Source organism: Merops nubicus, unplaced genomic scaffold, assembly GCF_000691845.1.
Source record: "Merops nubicus isolate BGI_N331 unplaced genomic scaffold, ASM69184v1 scaffold11804, whole genome shotgun sequence".
Lineage (NCBI taxonomy): Eukaryota > Metazoa > Chordata > Aves > Coraciiformes > Meropidae > Merops > Merops nubicus.
Genome location: NW_008604956.1, coordinates 128,972 through 152,739, shown reverse-complemented (window position 1 = coordinate 152,739; position 23,768 = coordinate 128,972). Strand labels below are relative to the sequence as shown.

Sequence of the window (23,768 nt, the reverse complement as noted above, 5' to 3'; positions counted from 1 at the left end):
CCAAGTCCACCTCACTGTCAGATGTTTTAGTGAGTCACAGAACACAGGAGACAAGACTGCCTGGTGATGGTGGCTTTAAGCAGAGATTTCCCATGCTGCCAATGTCCTGAAAAGGTGGTGAGGTTTTACTTGGGATTTCTTACAGTGGTGGCACAATGTCGTTTGTTCATCCCTTTCAGCACTACCTAGCTCACATTGCCTCATGTATCTGTTGGGTCTTTCTAGACCCAACCATTTTTTTGCTGGACAGCCATGGTTCCTGTCTGTTAGACAAGCCTCACAGTGAGTTTCCTGCCTGCAGCCTGACAGTAACATTTCTCATGTGACCCCCTTCCTCAAAATAGCTTACAGAAGAGCAAAAAATCTAACCATGCAGCAGATGATAAACGGCACACTGAGGAGTGCCCGCCTGGCTCCCAGAAGCTATTTATCAAGCTCTCCTAATGCAAGCTAACAGGGCTAGCACATGCAGTTGGCATAAGAGCTTCTGAGCCTGACGCTAAAAAGGGAGACATCACATGTTGCAGCAGGGGAGCCAGGACTCCCTCCTTAGCTCATTGTGTGGATTACCCCTGTAAAGAGAGAGAGCGAGGTGGGTGGAGGAGGAGGAGGCTTTCCCATTTTAACAAATAGCTTTTCAGCCCCAGCAAATGATTTCTGTAAATCTATTGGGTCATTCTCTCTTTTTGCTAGAGATGAAGAAAAAAAGAAAAAGAAGAAGAAAAAGAAGCCCTGAAATTGATTTACCATCTATAAATAAAAAAGAATCAATAGGAAAATTTCTAGCTAATTTCCCTCTCCCTTTTTCTCCCTTGGACTATTTGTTATCTTAGGAATACTTGTCTCAGAAAAAAAGGAGGAACATAATCGGTTCCAAACCACAATGTGCTCCTCGCCCCACACACCAGCTCTTCTCTCCTCTCCTTTTTCTCCTCTCCTCATCGTGTGGAGTGAGATGGCTCCTTCAGACGTGCCTGGCTCCTCTTCTCGGGCTTGCTGCCAGCATGGCTATTCCCTTGGCTCCTCTGGGTAGCGCATTTAAAACCTGTGAGCTTTTCCTTCCTGCCAAAAGAAGAGAGAGAGGGGACAGCTATTGTAAACTACGGCGGTGTTTCAGCAGCAGGTAGCCTGTCGGTGGGATGTGCTCTGAGGAGAAGCCATGGGTGAAGTCTCACAGTGAAGTGCATCTGTAAGAAAGGCTTTGGCAGCTTAAGACAAATTAGAGGTGGTTGAAGACCAGCTGGTCCCCTCCTCCCCTGGCCATAGCAGGATTAGTCCTTCCAGTAGACTTCAAGGGCTCTGTGCTAGCTCTGAGCTCTCCAAGAGGAGGGCCCACTGCTTCCCTTGGGCTAATGCACTTACTGCTCTTTCCTCCTCACTGTGGCCCCTGCAAGCCTAGAACATTTCACTTCATTTCTGCTCATTAGCAGCCCTCGTATCACTGTCAACATTTCCTTCTGGGGCATACACTGCTCACAGGACAGCTGGGTTCATGGGGTTGCTCACCAATGGGTTGTCCCTACTGCCAGGGCTGTTCACAGCTGGAGCCAAATTCTTCTGTGACAGTCCTGCTGCATGGCTGAAGAACATCCATCACCTGGCACGTGATGCCAGTGCTTTCAGGATCCAGACCCATGTCTTCAGAGAACCCAACATAGTACTGTTTTTTCTCTGTGCCCATTAACCCCAGTTATCTAACAGTCATGCAAAACTGTAGTTGTCACTGTTGTTTGGGATTTTCCAGCACACCTTTTGGGGTACAGTCCTTTACAAGCCTTGGGTTCTTGATAAGTCTCACTGCTTGTTTCCCAGAAAAGTGTTGCTGGTGTGCCAGGTGAATATTTGCTACTTTAAGGAAAAGTAAATCTCTTATGCTTTATTGTCAGTTCATTCTGTACCATTTCTGTTTACTAACTTATATAGCCTCTTTGCTTAGAGGCCTTAATTAAAAATCCTCCATTGCACAGCCCAGTCCTTTCCTCCCTTGGAGTCTTTGCCTCCCAGCCCCCTACCAGCACAGACGGGTCATACTGGAACTGCAGAGATGCCTCTGAGCCAAATGCTGGAACCAGGAGCCAGAGGAACCAGCTGTTGGCTGCCCTCTGGTAGCCAAGGGTGCCCTACAACCCCACCTGCAAACTGGTGGCCAAGAGCAGCATTACTCCATGCTCATCCCAAGCAGCACCAGCTGTATGCAGCCATCATCATCACCATCCCCAAACTCCAACCCCATGGTGCTGCATCTCCCACTTATCTTGGCAGAGCATGAATTACCTCCTCTCACCAAGCTGGCTGTGCTCTGGCTGTAACAGCAGATGTACCTTTTGATGGCTTGTCCTCTGTAAAAGCAGCAAAACCCACCCAGCCATTCCCACTCTGAGGAAGGAACACAAACCCTGCTGTCAGCCTTGCTCACACCAGCCAAGGGGCTCCGATGGGGTGCCCACTCAAACAGCTCCTGGCCCCTCCAGTGTCCACTATGCCCTGCCAATTTTGTTCGTTTGGCCCCCCACTGCTGTGGCAGGACACAAATGGAGAAGGTCCTCGACTTGTGCCTGATTTACTCCTTGAGCTCCCTCATTCTGCTTCCTTCAGTGCCAGTCACCTGTATTTGCCATGGCAACTGGGGACCCAAGCCAAGCTGGTGTGAATGCTTTACCAATTCCTACTGAGATGCAAATGCTGGGAAGGGGAGCACCAACCCATTCAGGTAGCCACGTTACCAAAAGTGAAGTGACCTACCAAAGGCCATGCAGCAGACTTGGTGAGAACTGAAAGGAAAAGATAGAAACCCAAGTTTCTTGATTCCCTCCACCCCATCTCACCTCAGAGGTATTGAGGGGCTTTACAAAGCCCCTCTACACCTACCTGCTGTAGTGGCACAGCGAAACCTGCCTTCCCCACCACACAGGTGTGTGTTTGTCAGTTCTTCTGCTTTTATTTGTGGAAGGAGGTTTTCAAATACATTTTAAAAGTATTGACATAATGTAGGCGCCAATGTGGCACAGGATTTAGAAGGCTGTACCTCTGCTAGCCCTCCCCCCCTCACTGCTGTCCCAGCTACCACCAGTTCAGCATCTGCTACAACTCCACAGTCACCAGCCTAAGGGACAGTGGTATTTGGAAGAGATAAACACTGAGACAGAAATAAATACAATAGGACCCTGGGAGGAAGACCTGAAAGGCACACAGAAGTGAGAACAAACCCGTACTCCACTTCTGTGTATAATTACATTGACACGTTCCTAGACGATGCTGGACACCCAAACACAGCAGCAGCTGTGGACCAAATGGAGAATCACACAAAATATAGGAAAGCCAGCCCGTGCCCCAGGGCTGCATCAACCCTGCCCGTGTCACTGCTGACAGCCTGCCTGCCCGCTCCCAGGGGCACGGGCAGCGCTGGGCAAGGGGCAGGGCTCGGCTCCTGGCCCCTCCATACACACACACACACATTTCTCTTGCACCCACTGGCCCAGCGCTGCTGAATGTCGTTCCCATTCTCCTCTCTGCAAGCGAAGGAAATAATAAGAAACATGCAAAGAGGTAAAAAATGGTTCTTAAACCTCCTTCCTTTTTCAGGGGTTGGGTAATGCAGAAAAAGGAAATTATTTTTTTTTTTAAGAAAATTGTCTTTTCTTTTAGAAAAAGGTCTAACCAACAGCATTTAGAGGTGGGATTTTTAGACATTGTCCTCTTCTAGTAGCTTTCCAGGTACGAACTGAATTGAAGCACTGTGTCAGCCACTCTTAAGGTACTTGTGACAAGGTGATTTTTTTGGATGTACAGCCAACTGATAGGCAGGCACGATCAAATCACACCTCTGCTGCGTGCTCATCACACATACAGCAGTTAATCTTGAAGCCATGCAAACTGTTTTGCAAATTGAAATCTCAGAGGCATAGTAATTACAATACCAAATTTATACCACATCTCTCAGTCAACTAATTGTACATCCAAAAAATCACCACTTGAATAATCTGAATACATTCACCTTTACAGCTAAAAAACCCCAACAAACCAAACCACTACATGCTTGATCTCAACACGGTTTGGAGTTACAAAACCCTATGGGGAACAAAATGGCAACTTCTGACTTCAACAGCAAAATTGCTTCTCTCTATATACAGCAGATGCATAATTCACGTTGAGGTCTAACGTCTTGGTGTTTCGAGGGATGCTCTTTTTTACATTCTGCAACATTCCTGTTGCTTGCCCGTAGCTCTCCCAGCCCATCTGCAGGAAGACAAGCCCTAGATACATCTACTCCAAGTGTAGTGTAAACATTCACACCTAAAAGAACTCTATCTGGATTTCTACTTGGTAGGAAACCTCAAACCTTAAAGGTCTTAAAATGAATGAACAAACTAACAAATTGGGTTAATGTTTTAGATGAGCTGAGCTTTACAAAGCCACTGCCACAGGCACGCTTGGGCCACTGTGGCATTTTGAGCTCCTTCACACACACGTTTCTTGACTTCCGTTTCCATCTGGTGAAGCAGGTTGAGGTAGGGAAAAATAGATTTGAATTAGTGACTTTGCAGCTGGTGTATTGAAGAGGGCCAAAATACAAGAGAATTTGTGTTTAAATTGCAAAAAGGAGAAAAAGAAGTTATCCAAGCCATGTGAGTAGGATTAAAAATGAGACATCAAGGCTGGAAAATGGCTAACCTCTGATCCCTGAAACCAAGAAATCTGTCTGCTGTCTTGTAGCTGCTGATTTAATTTTTACACTTTCCCCTCCATATGGAGGAGAAGCGTTTCCATTGCATCCATGGCAGCTAAACAATCAATGCCTGATTACTTCAAACACTTCACTCTCAGGGCTGCACAATTAACCAAGCCCACGTTTGACACCGTGAGGGGGCCGCAGTATTTTCTGGGAACGTCTGACGAGTTTCAAACATAAAAAACACAAATCAAATGGCCCAGCAGATAATGACAGCCAGTGCCCTGGCAGTTAGATAATGTGTGTGCTCCAAAGCAAGGCCAATTAGAAGCAATAAAAACAAATTCGAAATGTTAGAGCAAAGGTCAGAAATCCTCAGCCATTACCACAGGCTTGATTTTTTATTTTTTTTTTTTCCAAGCGGTCATCAGTGCCTGTTTCTAGAAAGTGAAGCACAAATCCACACCTCTCAGATGACCACTCACCTCTTATAATCAGCAGATTATGATTTCAGGGCCATACAGACCCCACTAACACGTTGCGTGGAGAATCCCAGCGCTATCTGGAAACTTCATCAGGTCCATACCCTGCAGTCCTGCCTTTCTGAAAGCAGGGGCTGATCCATACTGCCTATAGAGAAGGGTTCATAGGTGAGCACACTTCCCAGGAGAGCGTGCAGATGTCTCTGCCACAGAAGGGATCCTGCTACTTGTCCATCCCTCGGTTCCTGCCCTCCTTCCCTGGCCCACCACAGCAAGGCACACCTCCTTCACCACAGAGGCAGGAATAGTGAGCTTGTAACTGGAACCACTTCATCACGCAAGAGAAGGAGAAGAAGCCACAATTACAAGCAATGCCCATGGCTCAGACCTGCCCATTGTTGTATATCTGCACTGATGCTGGAGCAGGAAGCTGTGGAGAGGATGGGAAGAGGTTTTGTCTTGTCTCCTGTCTTCCTGTTTCCTAAGGAGCAGCAGGAGAATGATAGGGTTGCACTTACCCAATGAGATGTAGCAGAAAATGGTGGTCTCTTGAGCTTGTACAAGTTAGCAATGTGATACTAGGATTAATGTGCTATGTACATGAGACATTGCCCATGTTGACCTACCCTACATATAGCAGCTGCAGCTGCCTTCAGAGCAGAGTCTTGCCCTTTAAAAACACAGAGAAAGTCCAAGCAAGGGTGAGGCATGAAATAACACAGATGCTGCAAATCTGCTTACAGAGTCCTGGCTTCCCCAGAGGACAAGCCCAAGGATGGAAATGGAGAGCAGGTGGGTATCTCCAGGCATATCTGTGTGAGGATGCCTGTGAGAGCTAATCCAAATACATTTAGGGTGTAAATGTAAAGCTGATTAGCAAAACCACAGTAAGCTCCTATGTGGGTATGCTCCGTCAGAGTTAAAGTACTCATAATGCAATTTATTCATTTAGCTCATTTCCAAATGTAAATTAAGGTAGAGTAAATTAAATTAAATCAGCTGACAGCACCTTCGTTTTGAAAGGGATTGTTAACACGGACCCAATCTATGTCATACAGTAATGCAGATTATTTTCTCCTGCTGGGCACACTGGCTCCCCAGGCTACTCCTGGAGTATTTTTACACACCCTCTGTTCAGGGACTGTCTGAAAGCAGGAGCAAGCCGGAGGTGTATTTGGCTGTTTGCATGTGCTTTATCGTGTGCGTGCTTAAATCCAGAGCAAAATCCTTCCAGCCAACATCTTGGGTCCCAAGTGCTTGACAAGGTAATTGTTGTAACGTGGCATTTTGGTGAGCCCTCTACTGGGAGCTGGCCAGGCTCTGCAAATCTCCCCAGACTCTGCAAATGGATCCTTTTCATTGAACCCACGCAAATGTGTCACAGTTTAGAACCTGAAAGGTTTTCTTTAATGACAGCTACAAGTATCAAGAGTCACCTAAAGCGTGCAGACGTGTGTGGGAGTGAGCTGACAGATTATAATTACCAGTAGAGAAGGGGGAAAAAACAAAAATTAATTTTTGAGGCAAAACATATAATTTGCCTTTAAACCATTGTAATGCTCCCATTACTAATACAATTTACAGCTCTGGAAATCAGATTGAAGTTGTTTGACTCCTCAGCAGTTTTGTTTTGTTTTTAATGTTTTTTAAATTTTTCTTTTAAAGGAGCACTGGCCAAAGTGAGAGGATAAAGAAAGGGGATTTTAGACACTGATATGAGCTATTTAAACGTGCAAGGAGCTGGATAAGATATTCTGTAGGCTTTGGCTGCGAGGACTGTGCACCGGTGTAGCCCTGGCTGGCTCTGCCAGTAACTTCAGGATGACTTTTAAATACAGTCTGGTCCCACTTAACATACAAAAGTGACACTGCTACAGGGTGCCCATGGACCAGGTCCAGGTGAAATTCCTGAGACAGGCTACTGTCCTCCCACCAAGGGAGCTGGGATGATGATGGGGAGTTCTACAGCTGACCCCTGTTTTGTTTTTTTTTTTTTTTTTAATTCCTGCCCTCATCTAATTTCCTTCTTTCTCTACAAATTCTAGAGTGGTTTTGCTGACTTTTCTCTGGAGCAGCACTGGAGGAAGAGGAATGAACTGTTTACTTTGCTGTGTCTGCACAATTCAAGAGGCTTTGACAGTAGCATTTATGATATTGGCCCCATTTTGGTGCCTTGGACCTTTCTGTGAGTCCCTTCACCCTCTCAGTAGTGTGAGCAGGGTGAATTGTTGATGTTACAAGCAGCCTGAGGAGGTGAAGGGCCTGAGTGAATCCTCTGTGGGCAAGGGGAATGGCCAGACCCACAAATGTCTTCATGATTGCTCTGGGGAACTTCTCTTTGAAGGCCCCTGTCAGTTCTATTTGGCAATACAAAAAAAAAAAAAAACCAACAAAAACAACCCCAAAAAAACACTGAATTTGCTCTTAGTAGCAGTGGTAGCCTCTCAGCGTGGCTGAAAGATGCAGCTGAAGTCTGAGCTTGCCCACATATTGGAGAATCTGGTTTGTTTGGCCCACATAGACATTTTGCTCAAACCAGTTTGCTAACTGGGCTGTTTTCCTGTACTACACATACCTGTCACTGGAGCCCAAGGAATGAATGGCTCAAAGATGGCCAGCAGCATCTCCTTCCATGAGAGAGAGGTCATCTCATGTCAAAACCAGAAAAGGTGTCCGATTTTCCTTTCTCTCACTTTTACAGAATTGCAATGCTACTGTGCCCTGGAAGCTATGGAATATTTCAGATCTCTGTGGCATGGAGATCAAATCCGGTCTAGAACATTTTTTTCTGTTTATTAGGCTCTGTGCTCCTCTTAACCACTGAAAATGGGGGGAAAGATGACAACACAGTGATGCAAGCTTGGGGGAAGTGAGCTGGGGCTAGCAGCAAATGGAGCCCCTAGAGAATGACAAGAAGCCATATATCTATCATCTATCATCCATCCATCCATCCATTTATCTGTTATCTATCTAAGGCAAACAGGCAGCTTCACTCCCAGCTCACTTCACTCCAAACTCTCACATCAGTCATGACCAGGTTGAAAGCAGCACTACCACATGTAGGTGAAACCCCCAAAATCCCTAATAGTGTGGAGGAGAGTTCTTCTGAAACACAGGAGGAGGTGGACTGGGAAGAACATCCCAGACCCAGTGGGACAGAAGGATCCACACACAGCACATGCCAGAAAGCAGCAAATCCCTGGGATGGTATCAGTCTGAGCCTGCAAGACGACATAACCTCTGGACACAGCTCTTTAGTGTCAAGATGGGGCTGAAAAGTTGAAAGGCTGAGTTGTCCTGGCAGAAATGCCTCCAATCAGCATGTGTGCATACACAGGAAGACATTCCCCAGCTCCATGCAACGTGATGCAGATGGTGGTGCTCATCACCTCTGAGGATGACGGGACAGTCCCGTGGGCCTATCCAGCCTGTTGGATACACAGCTCTGAACTCATACATCATCATTAAGGCTGCAAAGTCAAGCAGCAAAAGGAGGAATTACCAGAATCAAGGCTGTCAGAGCAATTTTAATACAACCTCCTGGCAGATATGCCTTCTGATGTGGTCTTTAATTACCTCATCACAGCCTACTTTTTCTTCAACAAGACTGCTGCTTCATTCAGGGCACAATGGACAAAGGGCAATTAATGAAGGGCCAGTCAATATTTTGCTCTGTCCTTTTTTTTTGTTCGGCGTGTGGCTCCAGGCATTCATTATTTGCTGCGTGCCATCAAATCCCTGCTCTTAGACAGAATACGTCATTTTCTCCTGGACTTTTCTCTCATGTGCATCAGTGCAGCAACCGTGGGCTTCCCACACAAGAAAGATTTTGTCTTCCAACACTCCTGTGAGCAGGGAGCCTGGGTTTTGCCTACAGGAAAATATGGTGCAGGCAGGAAATGCAGAACACTCCACTAGTGGGGCCCAGGGGGGATTTTTCAGGGTACCCACATTGTGTCTGTCCCAGTTCCCCTAACCTCAGCCAGAGCTGTAAGCACCCAGCTCATCCATAATTTGAACTCGACTGTGTCCAGAAAATTGCAAACATGGAACTGGTGGCTCTGGGCTGGAGCAGGGCTCTGCTGCACCATCAGTGAGCCAGAACAAAGAACAGAGCAATGCTGATATGGACAAAGGGCAGACTTCAGGCAGTGCAAGGTAACTGGCATTTGTGAATTTTTCAGCAAAATTCCATTTTCCTACCTTTCCCATTCTTTGTAACAGCTGTACTCTACTTTCTCTTAATCTCTTACAGATTTTTCACCTTTTACCAGAGATTTCAGTGGAGGACTTTTACCACTTTTGACCCAGGCGATCTTAACCTTTACTCTGGTACAAGTAGAAAGAGGTGAGTGTAGGACAGAGACTGAGTAGGAGGAAGAGCAGCATCAAAGTAAGCCCCACTCAAATGCTTCCCAATGAGAGCAGAATTTTCTGATCACTGAGCAGCTTGAGAAAGGGCAGTAACAAGAGGAGGGGAAAGGCATGAACCTTCATTGCCACCCAACAGCCCCTTTCTGCACCATGCTCTCCTGCTCTGTGCCCACTTAACCTGAGCTTAGAGACGTGTCTTTGTGTCCAGGGTGGACTTTCTTGATCCTTTCTGAAGCACGCCTAAGTGGCAGCGCTCTCTTCTCCAGCAGCTTCTGTAGGCAGCACAGGGGTCCCTTTTACACTGTTAGAAAGTCATGGGCTTACTGGCTTGGCACTCCAGAAAATATCCAGCGTTTTCAGCAAGGCTTTTAATTCATTAGCTCACAGGGGAAAATATCCTAACCTTCCTGCCCTCCCCAGCTGAGTCATTGATGCTTTCCTATCTTGCCGCAGACACATCACCTTCAGGAAAATAATTACTTAGCATGCTGATAACCACAGACATTATCCTTCTGAACTGAGCATTTGTTTGGGATCACAGAGTCTTCCCAGAGTGAGGACTGCAAGACACATTGGGGTTACTGTTTGAAACAAGTCCTGACCTCCTCGTGCAGGCTGTGGGAAACCTGTGTGGCCACTGGGCTGGGCTCCTGGGGGAAGGCTGAAGGTAGTTCAGCCAGAGGGAAGGGGCTGAAGGGTTCTGGGAGGGAAGGTGAATGGAAGAATAACCATGCTGGACAAGGAGGGAATAAAGAAAGAACTGTGTAAGAAATAAAGGCAGTGTTAAAACCCAACCTTTAAGCATTTAATTTGCATGTCTGACCTTTCTAGAGTCAGTGCACACTCCAGAGGTCTTTTGAGGGATCAAAGCTACTTGGGGACTTGAGGTTTGCACAGAGGTTCCTTTGGTTACGGAGGAAGCAGGAGCTTCTAAGCTTAGCGTCTGGGGCCTACAATGGTGAACTTCTCCTCTTGCTGATGGGGACATGTTGGGAAGAAACAGGATTATGCAGTGCAAGTTAGGTGCACCAAAGTTCACCAACCCTTCAGAGACCTCAAAGACCACCACTACCACAACGACGGGTTCAGCATGAATTTCTAGCAACCAACCACTGAGGGACAAAACATAGCACCCCTACTGCTCCCCCCCGCCAACTGGCAGGCTCAGCAAATACTTCAGGGCTCCAGCCCTAACTTCACTTTCATGGTGGCCTCGTGGGAAGTCAGTGGATCATGATGCCTGGGAGGGTGGTGAGCACAGTTCCACAGCGAGGAATTAAATCACAGAATCACTATGGTTGGAAAGGGCCTCTAGGATCATCGAGTCCAACCTTCATGCCAGCATTCCCCTAACCACTAGACCATAGCCTCAAGTGCCACATCTACTTGTTGTTCAAACCCCTCCAGGGATGATGACTCCACCACCTCCTTGGGCAGCCCATTCCAGTGTCCAACCACTCTCTCAGTGAAGAAATTCTTCCTAATATTCAATTAAAACCTCTCCTGGTGCAACTTGAGGCCATTTCCTCTCATCATATTATCAGTAATTTGGGAGAAGAGACCAACCCCAGCCTCACTAAAACCTCCTTTTAGGTAGTTGGCCCCGTCTACAGGTGACACCTGTCCCAGGGGCTTTTGTAGACAAGAGTAGGCAGAATTTAACAAGTCCAACCAACCAGCTGGGTTCACTTATAGGCACAGAAGTACCTTGTACAGATATAGCTGATTCTCTTTACCTTTTGAAATAAGCTCCACAACTATCCAGGACAGCAGAAGGTACCCGAGACCCAGCCTCAGTCTTGGTTCTGTAACCAGAACTGTTGCATCAGTTCTTGCCTGATATTTCTGACTCTCAGGACCATCTCTCCCTTTCTGTGCCTCAATTTCCTTCTCTGCACACAGTGACACCAACATAAACATTTCCTTCTTTAAGATCTTTCAGCCAGATGTGCTGTGGAAGTGTTGCAGGTTGTTGCTGTTTCAAGGGCTATCATTATAACACATTTTGGCTGCACCAGTTCCCTCAAACAGAATTGTTCTGCCTGTAGTAGGCCAGGACAAAGCAGCCAATTACTTGTCCCTCACACGTTTGTTAACTCTGCAGCTTTCTTTCAATGAGTATGTGGAATCTGGTAATGTTTTAATATATTTTCATAAACTGTGGGCACAACATGTCCTGTTTCCAGCTAATAACCACACCATATAATTAGTCCTGATTACACAGATATTTAGTATCATTTTACATATTCCAGTCCTTTCCTAGTGCCACTGCCTAGCCGAGACATATTTAAAACCACAGCCATCTCCCTTCCTTTTCCCAGCAGTTTGCAAGATTTTGTTTCGGACAGGTTTGCAGTTAACACGACAGCTTCAAAGAACAATTTAATTTCTTTGATGTACATTTTATATCTATCTATCTATCTATCTATCTATCTCCAAGCTCTGATCAAATGTCAGGTGACAAAGCCCAGGATACAAATAGAGGCATTTATCTACTTACATTGAAATGCCAGTATTTGAAAGCTATCAGGAAATTAAGAACATGAATCTTTAAAAATCTATTCCTTGAGCACTTGTTGGCTTTGGGCTGAACATTTAGCATATTTAGGATTTTAGTGCCAGGTAGCACTCCTCGAAGAAAAGTTCCCTCACCCCATTAGACCCCAGTGGGGGAAACGAGAAAAATTTGCTCTGTGCAACCTGATTATAGATGTGTATCTTTCCCTGCTGGTGTGACTGTCTCTATAGAGATGGACATGGGTATTTGATGAGATTAAAATGCTTCAGTTACCACTGTCAGTGGCTCTTTAATTTAAAATGAAGAAAGCAAACAAACATTCCTTTTGATGAGGTAACCGAATGATGCTACAGAAAAGCACTTTGCTGTCAGCTGGTAATTAGGTTCAGTAATAGTTGTGGGTTTTTAGCCTTGGAGGCTGTGGCCCCTGGGAGTCTGGGAGAAATGATACATTCAATTTCCAGAGGAGAGGAAGATGCTGGATGCTTTTCTCCGCTAACCCTGCAGATAAGAGCATTCAGAACTGCAGCGCTGACAATCCTCCTTGAGCCAGCCTAAACTCTTATGTCAAGATCACGAACAGAGAAAGAGAGATGGACTCAAAGCAGGGCATTTAAACATCTAACACAGTCAGGCTGGCTCTGACCACATATCTAAGGAACTGCCAGAATAGCCGCACTAGAGATTTTTTGAAAGGCTGCAGAAGGAACTCCAGCAATTGCTCTACAGTCTGGGCTGACATTTATAACATCCAACTTATGCATTGCTATGAAGTAGTCTCCTACTTTCAGTAGGAAAATGTTCCTTGGCAAACAAGCAGCTGTGTCCATAGGTACATTTTTAAAAGGGGGAAAATGTGGGGAAAAGAAGGGAGTGAATTTCAAGACTCGGCTGCTCTTCTCCCCTCCTCACACTATTACACAGCTTTGGCTGTTGAAGGAATGATGGTTCTCAACAACCCTGTTCAGTGGTATCTCCCATGCTCCTCACAAGCTCAGAGACACTGAAAGGACACCAGCTGGACAACACCAGACAGAGAGCCAGCACCACCACAGGGATTCAAGCTCGGGCATTTCAAACCTCCTGTTTGCGCCTTTGTGCTTGCTCACCAGCACATTACTTCACATCTAAAACTAATTCCTTTTGGAGAAACATCCACTCTACTGGTTGCAAAGCTAGAGTAAGGACTTATGGCAAGAGTGGCACCCCAGATAAAGGGTACCTGATGGAATGGCAGAAGGAACCTACCATCTGGCTGCCAGCACTGTGACAGTTGCGAGGGGAGATGGAGAATCCTGCCTTTACCACAGGCTTGCCAGTAATTTCCTGAAGCACTGAAAAAGTTTTCACTTCCAGAATTAAAACTTTTCAAAACAAAGTGGGTCTGATTCTCCTCTCACTCACAGGAGATAAATGAAGGGTAAGCCCATTAAAGATACTGGTGTGAGATTGGTGCACAGCAGACAGAATTCAGGAAAGATATCGATATCTCCAAAATCCTCTGAATATATTTTCAGACATAAACCATGTATCTTTCCTGATCATAAATGCTTTATTTCCAAATGGAATTTCAATAAAATAAGCACAGTTAGACTAGCACGCTTATTATAAAGCCATAATGCAGTAGGACTGGGGTTTAGTCATGAAAAGTATTAAAAAAGCAGCCCTGCTAAAGCAAAAGAAATTGCTTTCCAACTTACCGAGTTTTAGGAGTAGGCACTAGTGGTCTCTCCACCAAGGAGTTCAGCCTGTAGTAATCCAAGAACGTCCTGGCCACATTTCTTCCGAGCTTCATATCTGTGAGTTTTTAATTAAGGAGCATTTTGAAAAAAAAAAAAAAATTAAAAAAAACCCCCACACTACTAATAAAAAAGTGGAATCTAAATGTAAATTACTGCTATTTGATGCATGAGCAAGTTTTACATTAGCCATCCCACAGTGCCCAGGCTTCAGGCAAAGTGACTTATGCAAGCAGATAAAGTGGGGGTCATCTTGTTTGCTTCTTGTTTTCACAGAAAACAAGTTCTTCTGCATAAAACCAAAGGAGAAAACAATCTCCCTTTTCCCCACACCTGGTTGCAGCTCCCCGTGGTGGTGATGAAGTCATATGCTAGGCAAAATGGGCCTTCCAATTTCCACGTTCAGGAAAAATGATTACCTAAGAATGCTTGGATACAGGCAGTATTTCTCTGCTTGTATCCAGGAAACGAGGTCAACGATATCATGGTATGAACGAGCCATAGACTGGTGTACAGACTCAAGGTTGGGACTAAAGCTGTAGCCCTCCAAACTTTTAGCACTGACCCCCACAGTGTCCTGGGAGAATATGCTGTTCTTTAACTGTGTTGTATTCAGGGCCTGAAATGGTGATTTTAGCAGTGAATGGGTAGGACTGTAGGTTACATTAAGGAGGTCAGCAGTAACTCTGGAGGCTCCTCACTAACCACGATTGCTCCATCAGCTAACCCCGAGCCCAACACTGCTGCCCATCAGAGCTGCCACAGAGACCTTGCAGACCCAGGAACCAGACCCCCCAGCTGCCTAAGAAGCATCTGAGTAACCTGTAAATGCATTGAAAAATAATATCCTGGACAATATGTCCATATGGTGAAGCTCCTGCTTTTGTAGAAAGTTCAGCACTAGGTCTGCCTGTTACAGAGCAGTGCTAGCTTATCATCCAGAAGGTGATGTCCAGCTGGGAAAAGTGCAGTCCGTGTCATAGTCCACTGCTGTGTTATGGGGCTCAAGGACTCCTTTAGTTGCCTGTTTTGAACTGATGCCTACCCATGCTACAATTACCACATACTTCTCCAGGGCACTGCCCCAAATGATCATTGCAGTGACCATTTCAGGAATGCTGATCAGCAGCTGAGGTAGGTCCATAACCGGGGGAATCTAAACACACCTCTGCATCTGAGTAGAGCAGGACAATAAAGCCTTGCTGGGTTGGTCTGTGTGCACGCATGCATGTTCTGCTTTATCAATAGTTATCTGCTGATGTTTTCATTAAAGGAAAATTCCAGAAGTGCAGCATCCCAGGGGCTTCCAGCAGCGCCTGTGAAGATGCTAGCTTCTAAATGAAGCTTTTATTACCCGCCCACTTACATTAGATGCATCAAAACAAGTGAGCGTGAGACATCAGGTTCACGCATCACTGTGAGATCTCCATTTACCATTTATTTATTTATTTAAAGGGGAGGTCGAACTGATGTGACTCAGACTTCAGCTCTTGTTCAGCAAAAAGCCAGCCACCAGCTCTGCTAGCCCTGCAATCAAGCCCAGCTGTGGTGCCTGAAGATGACTTCTGACACTGCTTTTCTCCCCAGAGATGTAGTCCTACTTTTCCTGTCCCCACTGCTGTGCCTGGGGATGGTTACATGGATCTATCCCCTTCTGTTTCAGAGTCTTACTGCGATCCTAACACCATATGTGCTGCGGGCATCTATATTCTTCTGCTCAACAGTACAGCACAGCCTGAACAGCTGGTGTTCACGGCTGTTGCCTGTGTGGACAGGGATAGTTGGTTGTGTGAAGCAGCACCGGCTGTTCCCTGGCTGCTGCAGTACCCAGCGAGCTCCCCCACAGCCTGCCAGAGCTGATGGACAACGCTAACCATGCGTGCGTGGAGGCTCAGAAAGTTAGAGACAGCTTCAGGTTTATCAGTTTGGGGGAGGGCATTGCTGTTTGGAGAGCGATTTGTGATTGCTGCTGGAATTTGGGGATGGCTGAGGGGAGTTTGGTTTCTGCAGATGTGAACTCAAAGCAGTGGCAAAGGTTAAGAGTTCAAAGTGAGAAAGAAGGGGAAAGGGCTGTCAAGCATTTAAGGGATTGAGAAGACTAACATGGCTTGATCTTGTAGTTTCTTTCATTTACTCAGCACTTTAAAGAGATAAAGTGGTAACTGGACTTGGTAAAGTCTCTAGGACATTTTGTCAGTGCCAATCTCAGAAGGCTCCTATGCTAGAAATGGCCCTGCTGCCCTTTTCTTTGTCTGTCTACATTGCTTATGTTTACAGGATGGGAAACACCTGACCTGCTGTCTGGAAGCCCATAGATGAGAGTGGGTACAGTGAAGGATGTGGCTACACAAGCTCCTCTGTGGTGCCTTACAACTCTGCCTTAACGGTAACCTGGAGGAATCCAGTTCTACTGCTGAACTTAGGTCTTAGGAACAGTCTTCTAAAGGTGAGGACAGTTAACCACTGAAATAACCTGACTTAGCACATCTGGAAATCTCCAGACCAGAGGTCTTCAAGAACGAGTTGAACCCACAGCAGATACAAACGGTTTAAGTCTAACTGGTCCTGCATGAAATTCAGAAAAGGAAGTATAGAAGGGCCTATAAGGCCACTTCACCCTATTTTTTCTACAGTTCTTAACATCTCTTGCAGCTCACACAAACTTCCTGTTTGCTGAGATTTCCAGGAAAGGTAAAGGCATTTTGTGAAGCATGGACACGCAGGTAGATGGATACCGTGAAGAAACTGGAAATGCAAACATGTGCTACATGCAGCTCCCAAAAAGTCACCTTGCAGTCAGCATTGATGGAAAGAGACTCAAACCAGCATGGGATAAAAAATGTGCGTGTTCTGATACTAGTTTCTCAAGCTGTCCTACCACCTCTGCTCTCCCTGCTGCCTCCACAAAGGATGGATGGTTTCTATAATGGAAATCAGGCAGCTGATCCATAAACCCAGAAACAGCACTAAATCTCTCCCAGCGATTGCCTAGACTGGGCAAGGGTCAGCCTGACCCACCCAGCGAGTGCAGGCAGCAAGCATGTGCAGAACCCATGGAGAAAAACAAATCAGAGCAATAACATTTGCACTTATTTCAGGAGCATGGAAACCCCAGACTCCCCTGTGGCCTACAGTATCTTGTGAGCACAGAAATTACTGCAGCTGCAGCCAGAACCTGCTTTTGGTCAGCGGTTTGGTTTTTAAGCAGCATTCTTTCTGCAGTCACACATGCTGTGCTTTGGTCCACAGGAACTCCCTACCTAGCTGGAATGGCACTTGGTAGAAGGACATTTCCCAGCTATTCCCATCACGGGAGCTCAGCTCATATGAAACAGTAGAAGTCCATTTGGGACAGTCATGGTGGAAACACCTGGGTGAATCTTCACCTTTACTAGCATCTGCAGTTCCCTTTCCTTGCCCTTCCTCCTCCATAGACTTGTTCCTCCATGCTCCACATTTCTACCTGGAATTGAAAACCAATGTGCCCAAGGCACCTCCTGCAAATGCCCTTCTCACAGCATTCACTCTTTAACTGGCATCAGCGGTTTATGGGGAGATTTCAGGACAGTCTGTTTACACCTAACTCTGCCAAATTTCACAGATGTTAGGGAGTTCAAGAATCGCGTTAGACTCTGCAAAATTCCCCTGCATTTATGATCCCTATCATGCTTCCCACCCTAAAGATTCCAGCTCTGGTGAGGAAGGAGGACGGAGGAATGGGGAATCTCATAAGCCATTATTAATTTTCAAGATTCATCAATACTATCATTAACAGTCTGCTTAAAGCTGGAGCCTCTAGAAGCACAGACGCAGCCTTGTTCTGTCAGTGCATGGAGGCAATAAAAATCTCAATTTGGAAACCAGTTAGCAGTACAAGTCGTTAGGGGAAGTACTAAATGTTGCTGCTTTAATAGCTCACTGATCATTTAATAATGTCACTGCTGCAGAGCATGGTGGCACCATTCGCTCTGTGTTGTTTTGCTTTTTGAAATTCAGGGTCATTCCACTTTCAAGTGAGTGGATTAGCTCTCTTTCCCCCTTTTGCCAGACACTGTAAACTGCTTTAAATAATTAGAAAGAGGATGGTTTCTTCAAGCTCACTGCCTTATTTTCGTAAGGTCTGGTGTCATTGCTTTGGAACAGGAAGAGAAGCTGTGGTGGTGGTAAGAATTTGACAAGGGCAAAACAGTTAGCAGCCCCAGTCACCTTTGATAAGTCCTGTGGGGTCTCTGCCAAGCAGATTGGATCTCTGTTTTTATGTCTCATCTAGAAGATGGCACCTCCATCAATTTGAAACACTGTGCTGGGTTATTAGCTTATTGAATTCATCCAAGTTTAGTCCTAGACAGGGTTTGAAATCATGACCATTCAACCCAGAGGCACCACTGACCATCCCCATGCAAGTCTTTTGTTTCAGATAAACTGCTTTAAGTTATCCTAATGTCAGACAGAGGGGAAGAAAAGAAAAATAGGGGAGGGAGAAAGAAGACAAGGAAAATGTGACACAAAGAGAAAGATGAATCTTTTTAATAGCCCAAATCAAAAAACAGAAGAAGCCCTTTGTTAACAAAACTGAATTCTACCGCAAATCTCAGTCCACCACCACAACAATCCTGTTATTTATGAAAAGAGGGTTATTTTGTGTGGGTAAGTCCCAGCTGACTGTGGTCAGTGAGCATACTGTCAGCTTTGTGCAATCTCAAGAGAAATATGGATGAGGTTTTTCTCATCTGTTTATAACAGCTTCCATCAATGGATCAAACCCCTTTCTGACTTGAACAAGAGCTCTAATGGAAAATGGCATTACACGGCTTTAAACCACTGTGTTGTATCATGCCTGGCCCAATCAGAACTAGTCCTCTATTTTAGCAGAGCTGTTTTCACCAGTTACTTGTTTTGTTTCACAGGGCTGACACTATTCTCTAATGAATAAGAGATGCTGCCAGTACCACATCTAACTGGGGGTCCCTTTTCATGCAAAGCGTATTTGGGGCAATATAGTTGGTGGCAGGAGCGGCTGAGGGGGAGAGGGGCTATTTTGTGGCTTTCCACTAGCATTTAACATGGTGCAAATCTGGGCAATGGACTCAAGTTACACCAGGGGAGGTTTAGATTGGATATTAGGAAAAATTTCTTTACTGCAAGAGTGGTGAGGCATTGGAGCAGGCTGCCCAGGGAGGTGGTGGAATCACCATCTCTTGAGGTGTTCACAAAATGTGTAGATGTGGCACTCAGGGACATGGTTTAATGGTCGTGTTGGGTGATGGTTTGACTTGATGATCTTGGAGGTCCTTTCCAACCTTAATGATTCTATGATTCTATCCTTCCCTGAGACTGTCAATCCAGGGAAAAAAGTTCACAACGTCTAGTATATCTGGTTGCGTATTTCAAAATCATTATCAAAGGAGGAAGCTTCTAAAAGGCAGTGTAGGGATGGGAATGTGACTTACCCTATCTTCCCTACTGAGTTCCAAGAGAGCTGGACCTGGGCAGGCCAGCACTAAAGCTTCAAGCTGTTGGTTTTGCAGCGCTGTGAGGTGCACATGGGCAGGCCTTCTGGGCAGAGTCTGACACTTCCAATGAGAACAGGGCTTTTCATAGCTCCAGTGTAGGACCCAGGCTGAATGTGGGAATTACTGGTGACACCCTCTCACATGGTACTCATCAGGTGAAGCCAAATAAATGCAACCAGACCATCCAGCCCTAAAATCTATAAATGCCCTGAATGCAGGAGCCTGGAAATAGGGAAAGGACTTTCCCCAAGAGAGTACTTTCATTCCAACAGCCTCAGTTCCTGATCCCAGATGGGACAGATGCTTTTGGAAACAAAACATAACAGCAATGACAAGTGCTGGTATTGTCTTTTTTTTTTTTTTTCTTTTTCCTCTACTGTGTTATGAGGGAAGGAGCTGTGCAGAAAGATCCCTGACTATTTCAGGCTTTCAGGCCCTTTTCCTCAAATGCTTGATTGTGGTGAAAGAAATTATGAAGCTGGAAGTTGTGTGCTCTTCTCTCTGGGTAATCAGAAGCCTATAATTTTCTCTCTTCCTCTGAGAGAGAAGGTTGGACAAGAGGTATCTTGGAGAGCACTGCTTTATCTCTGCCAGAAGGACTGTGCTGCAAGAACCACACTGTACTTCCTGCGAATCCTTCCAATATCAGCTATTGCTTCTGCCCTTCTGGTGAACTAAAGTGAAACAGGCAGATCCCAGCTAAAACCTGAACATGGGGAATGGAGGGATCTCAAGGCAGAGAGAGAAGAAGACAAGAAGGTGGAGGCACTGCATGAGGCCCATGCCAGGGTAGAGCCAAACACTCCTGACCCTGCTGGGGAGCTGTCATCAAAGGGTGGCAGGGACTGAGAGGGAGCAGAGAGGAGTGTGGTGAATCCCAACTTTCCCTCTGCTCTGTAAAGGAGCCACCAAACTGAACACACTTTGCTACTGATGGAAACCTCCACACAATACTGAACGCAAAGCTGCTGCCATACGTGGCCATGAAAAGGAGGCACTTAATTCCACATAGGATTCAAGACAGACCAGAGAAAGAAAACCAGCCTGTCCAGAGCAAGCACAGAAACAGAGAGGCGAGAAATGTCTTAGACACCACCAAAATAACACTGAAACACAGCTGGGCCACTGCTCATTTTTACCTCTGAATCCATGTGCCATTTGCCATCACTATGAGCATGATTTTGCAGGGACACCTCTGAATGCTGCTCCATTATCCTAATGCCATCTTCACATTGCTCTGTGTAAGTTCCTTTTTGTCCATCTTACAGTCCCTCTGCACTAGTGGGAGATAGAAATGGGCCTTCCTGTAAATGGTAATCTGGCCTAACCTATAAAATGACCAAAGAAAATGATTTATTTAATATCTTGGCAGCACTGACTTCTGATCAGCTTATCTAAGGGGCAGAGGTCAGAACCAGACTAACATGTGATAAAGAAAAACCGAGGAAGGGTGACTTTCAGTAGCAGTATGTTTTAATTCATCAAAATATTGCATCAGCATTGCTTTATATGTTGATATACTTTTAAAATTATATAATTAAAACCTGATGCTAACAGCTTCTCTTGTGATGTTAATGTTTGCTGGTGTTTAATGATGGTTGCTTGCCAGATCTGGGAAGAAGCCTTTGGGGATTAGCTGTCCTCAGCTCTTTATACAGTCGATGAAAATTACAGAGCTGATTCTCCCTGATATACTGAAAAAGGCTGAGAAGAGAGGAAGAAATTTCCAGGTGAAAATCCAGTATTCACAATCTTCTCTTATCACTGATTAATATTCTCAAATACACAAGAGAAAAACAGCGTGAAAACTTGAGTGGTAACAGTGTTTGTTTTCAGCTGGGTTGGAAATGCAAGAACAGTAGAATACATTCCAGTTCTAATGAAAACACCCAAAATACAGTGGAAAACCATGAGCTGAACTTTTGGGGGATCCTCTTAGTCCCTCACATCTCATCCCAGAAGCATGATGGCACCCATTGTTCTGTGTCTGACAGTTCCCATTAGATATTCCACGCACAGCTTCTGTGCATAACATTCGCCATCACCCAAACAAAATCGGTTTCAAGATAAATGGTAGAAAGAATGTTTCAACACACCAAAGTGTGGATAAACCATTTTTCATCTCTAAATTGTTGGAAGCTCATGAGTTGTATAAATCATAACTAGGCAACAATATAGTCTGTTGCATGCTTCATTTTCTCTCTTTAGCTGCAGCTTCCATTTTCTGGCAGAACATAGTCAATAGCTTTGACAGGAGCAATCCTAAAAAGAAGAAATTAAGAAATACAATAAAAATAAGAAATATGAGGAATTAAGAAATATGAGGATTGCATTCCCTTGTGACACAAATCTGCATATAACTGCTTTTCAAGTTTTTTAATAGAGGAAGGATAAAGAGAACTGCAGAATGCTGACAGTGATTGCAAGACTCATAATGATTTTGGGGCACCTTTCTTCCCTGGCCAGGATACCCCAGACTCTTCTACGTCCACGTGCAACTACTTGCACTTGGGAGCATGGGCACTTCCTCTTCAGTACCTGAGCAGAAGCAGAGGACCTTCTAGAACCTACCTTAGAATCTACTCATCTGAAAAAGGACTCAGTCCAGTGGCTGTTGGATGGTTTCAGTCAAGATGTCTCTTCTTAAAGACCTGATCAAAGACCCACTGGATTTCTTCTGCCTTCAGACAGTCTTTGATAAGACCCTTCAAGATAAGGCAATACCTGCATTTATAGTTGGCAAAATGCAGAGAAGATACAATTTATTCTCAGGAACTGGGTTAGTTCCTCTCTCAGACGACCATGGGAGGAAACAGGACCACGACCTCAGAGGCTGTACCTTTAAAAAACACTTGCAGTCTCAAAGTAATAGTCATGCTTCAGCGTGTTCAACATTTTGGCTGAGTTCAGTACAAAGTGCAGTGATTTAAAGCTGGGAGATCAGGCAGGATTCAGCAAATTCAGAATTATTTATTTCTTTAGAGCAGAAAGTCTGGCTACAGATTATTTACTGCAAATGGGTCTGTTTGGGGGAGGGGAGGGAGGGAAAGAAGGCGAGAGGGTAGAGAAGGGGCAAATTGATTGATTGATTGAAAATTTCCAATTAAAACAAGCAGGTTTTTTAAAAGATTTAAAGCTTTATTGAAAAGCAGAAAATAATTCTTGAGTCTGGAGCCCTGCTAAGTGCAGATCATAGAGATGAGGATGTGGGGTAGAAGGCAAGAGTTTTTTTTTCTGTGGGAAGGAAAAGAAAGAAAGAAGGGAGGAAGGGGGAAAAAAAAAGGAAGAAAAAATATATCATTATCTTTGTTTCTTTGGCTGCGTTAATGTATTTCTCTCCCTGAGTTATCTCCCATATCTGCAAGTATTGATTCAGAATAAGCACTGTGGTGTAGGCTACAGGCAGCAGAATGCTCTGCTGGGAGCAACACGTTCCAGGGCTGTCAGAGCACACTGAAGATTGGTTTTGCAATGGGACCTGTGCCTGGCCAAACCAGAGATGGGGCACGTGCCCTCTCTGCAAGGACCAGGATTGTCTGGGCTGGCAGAGCAGGTCTAGCTCAAAGGCTGAATCAACGATGAAGGTATCTTTGGGTGCTTTGCTTGAGACTGGCACTAAAGGATAAGAGGACAAGCAGAGTTTTAGGAGATAAAATTAAAAACAAGGGCCATTAGCTCTTGACTGCCAAGATCTCATTTCTGTCTGCATTGCTGAGTCAGTCTCAAGGGTCAATGATACACTCAAGGTCATGCTATCTGCTGTCCTCCCCAAAGGAGGGATACCCATGAGGTGGGCCACAGCTCTCTCTACATCATCTGGACACACCTCATCTGTAGGTGGTCACTCCAGAATGGTGCAGAAGAATGGGAAGACGAGCTGTTACTACTAGGGAGAGAAATTAATGCTATTTTTGTCTTTGTGCGGAAGGAGTAAAATATTACTAAAATCTCCACCCCCCCCAACCCAATTAATTGCCTCTTTGCTATTATAATTCCCATTCCCAGATAAATTTAGCTTTTTCTAAAACCTTTGATTTTTCCTTTGTGTTTTAAATTCAAGCTGGAATGCAGTGATAAGGCACTACATATATATATATATATATATATTTAATCTACACACACACACACACAAATGCAGTTATATATAGTCCCTGCCACAAATAACACTCCTCTGGCTGCTGTCACAAAGCTCTTGCTAAAAAAGCTACTCACCTAAGCTGGCTTGTTTTCCTACCTCCTGTGCTCCAGGGAAGGACTGCTGGCAGCAGTGGGTCTGTGTCTAGATAAAGATGCTGGAGAGGTCTGCAGCTCTCCCCTTCTCCACTGCTTGTCTCTTCCCTTCAGTCCTCTGATAGGGTGGGAATAAATTGTTGCCAAACTTCAGATGCACCAACTCCTGTCACTGAAACAACAGCCAGCTTTGCTGAAGTGGCTGGGAGCCCACCACTCACCACTCCACGTTGGAGTGGCACC

At 45.2% G+C, this 23,768-nt stretch overlaps 1 protein-coding gene across 1 annotated transcript in view; it reads right to left on the bottom strand.

The window, feature by feature from the left end:
• Nucleotides 1-938: 938 nt before the first annotated feature.
• LOC103771874 (cytosolic carboxypeptidase 6-like) overlaps nt 939-23,768 on the bottom strand; it is a gene marked incomplete at its 5' end in the record, with an annotated part of 103,240 nt that continues 80,410 nt past the window's right edge. The window contains 2 exons of the mRNA XM_008939193.1: nt 939-1,062; nt 13,744-13,840. Of these exons, the coding sequence (XP_008937441.1) occupies nt 939-1,062; nt 13,744-13,840 (221 nt within the window). The remainder of the gene's footprint in view (nt 1,063-13,743; nt 13,841-23,768) is intronic.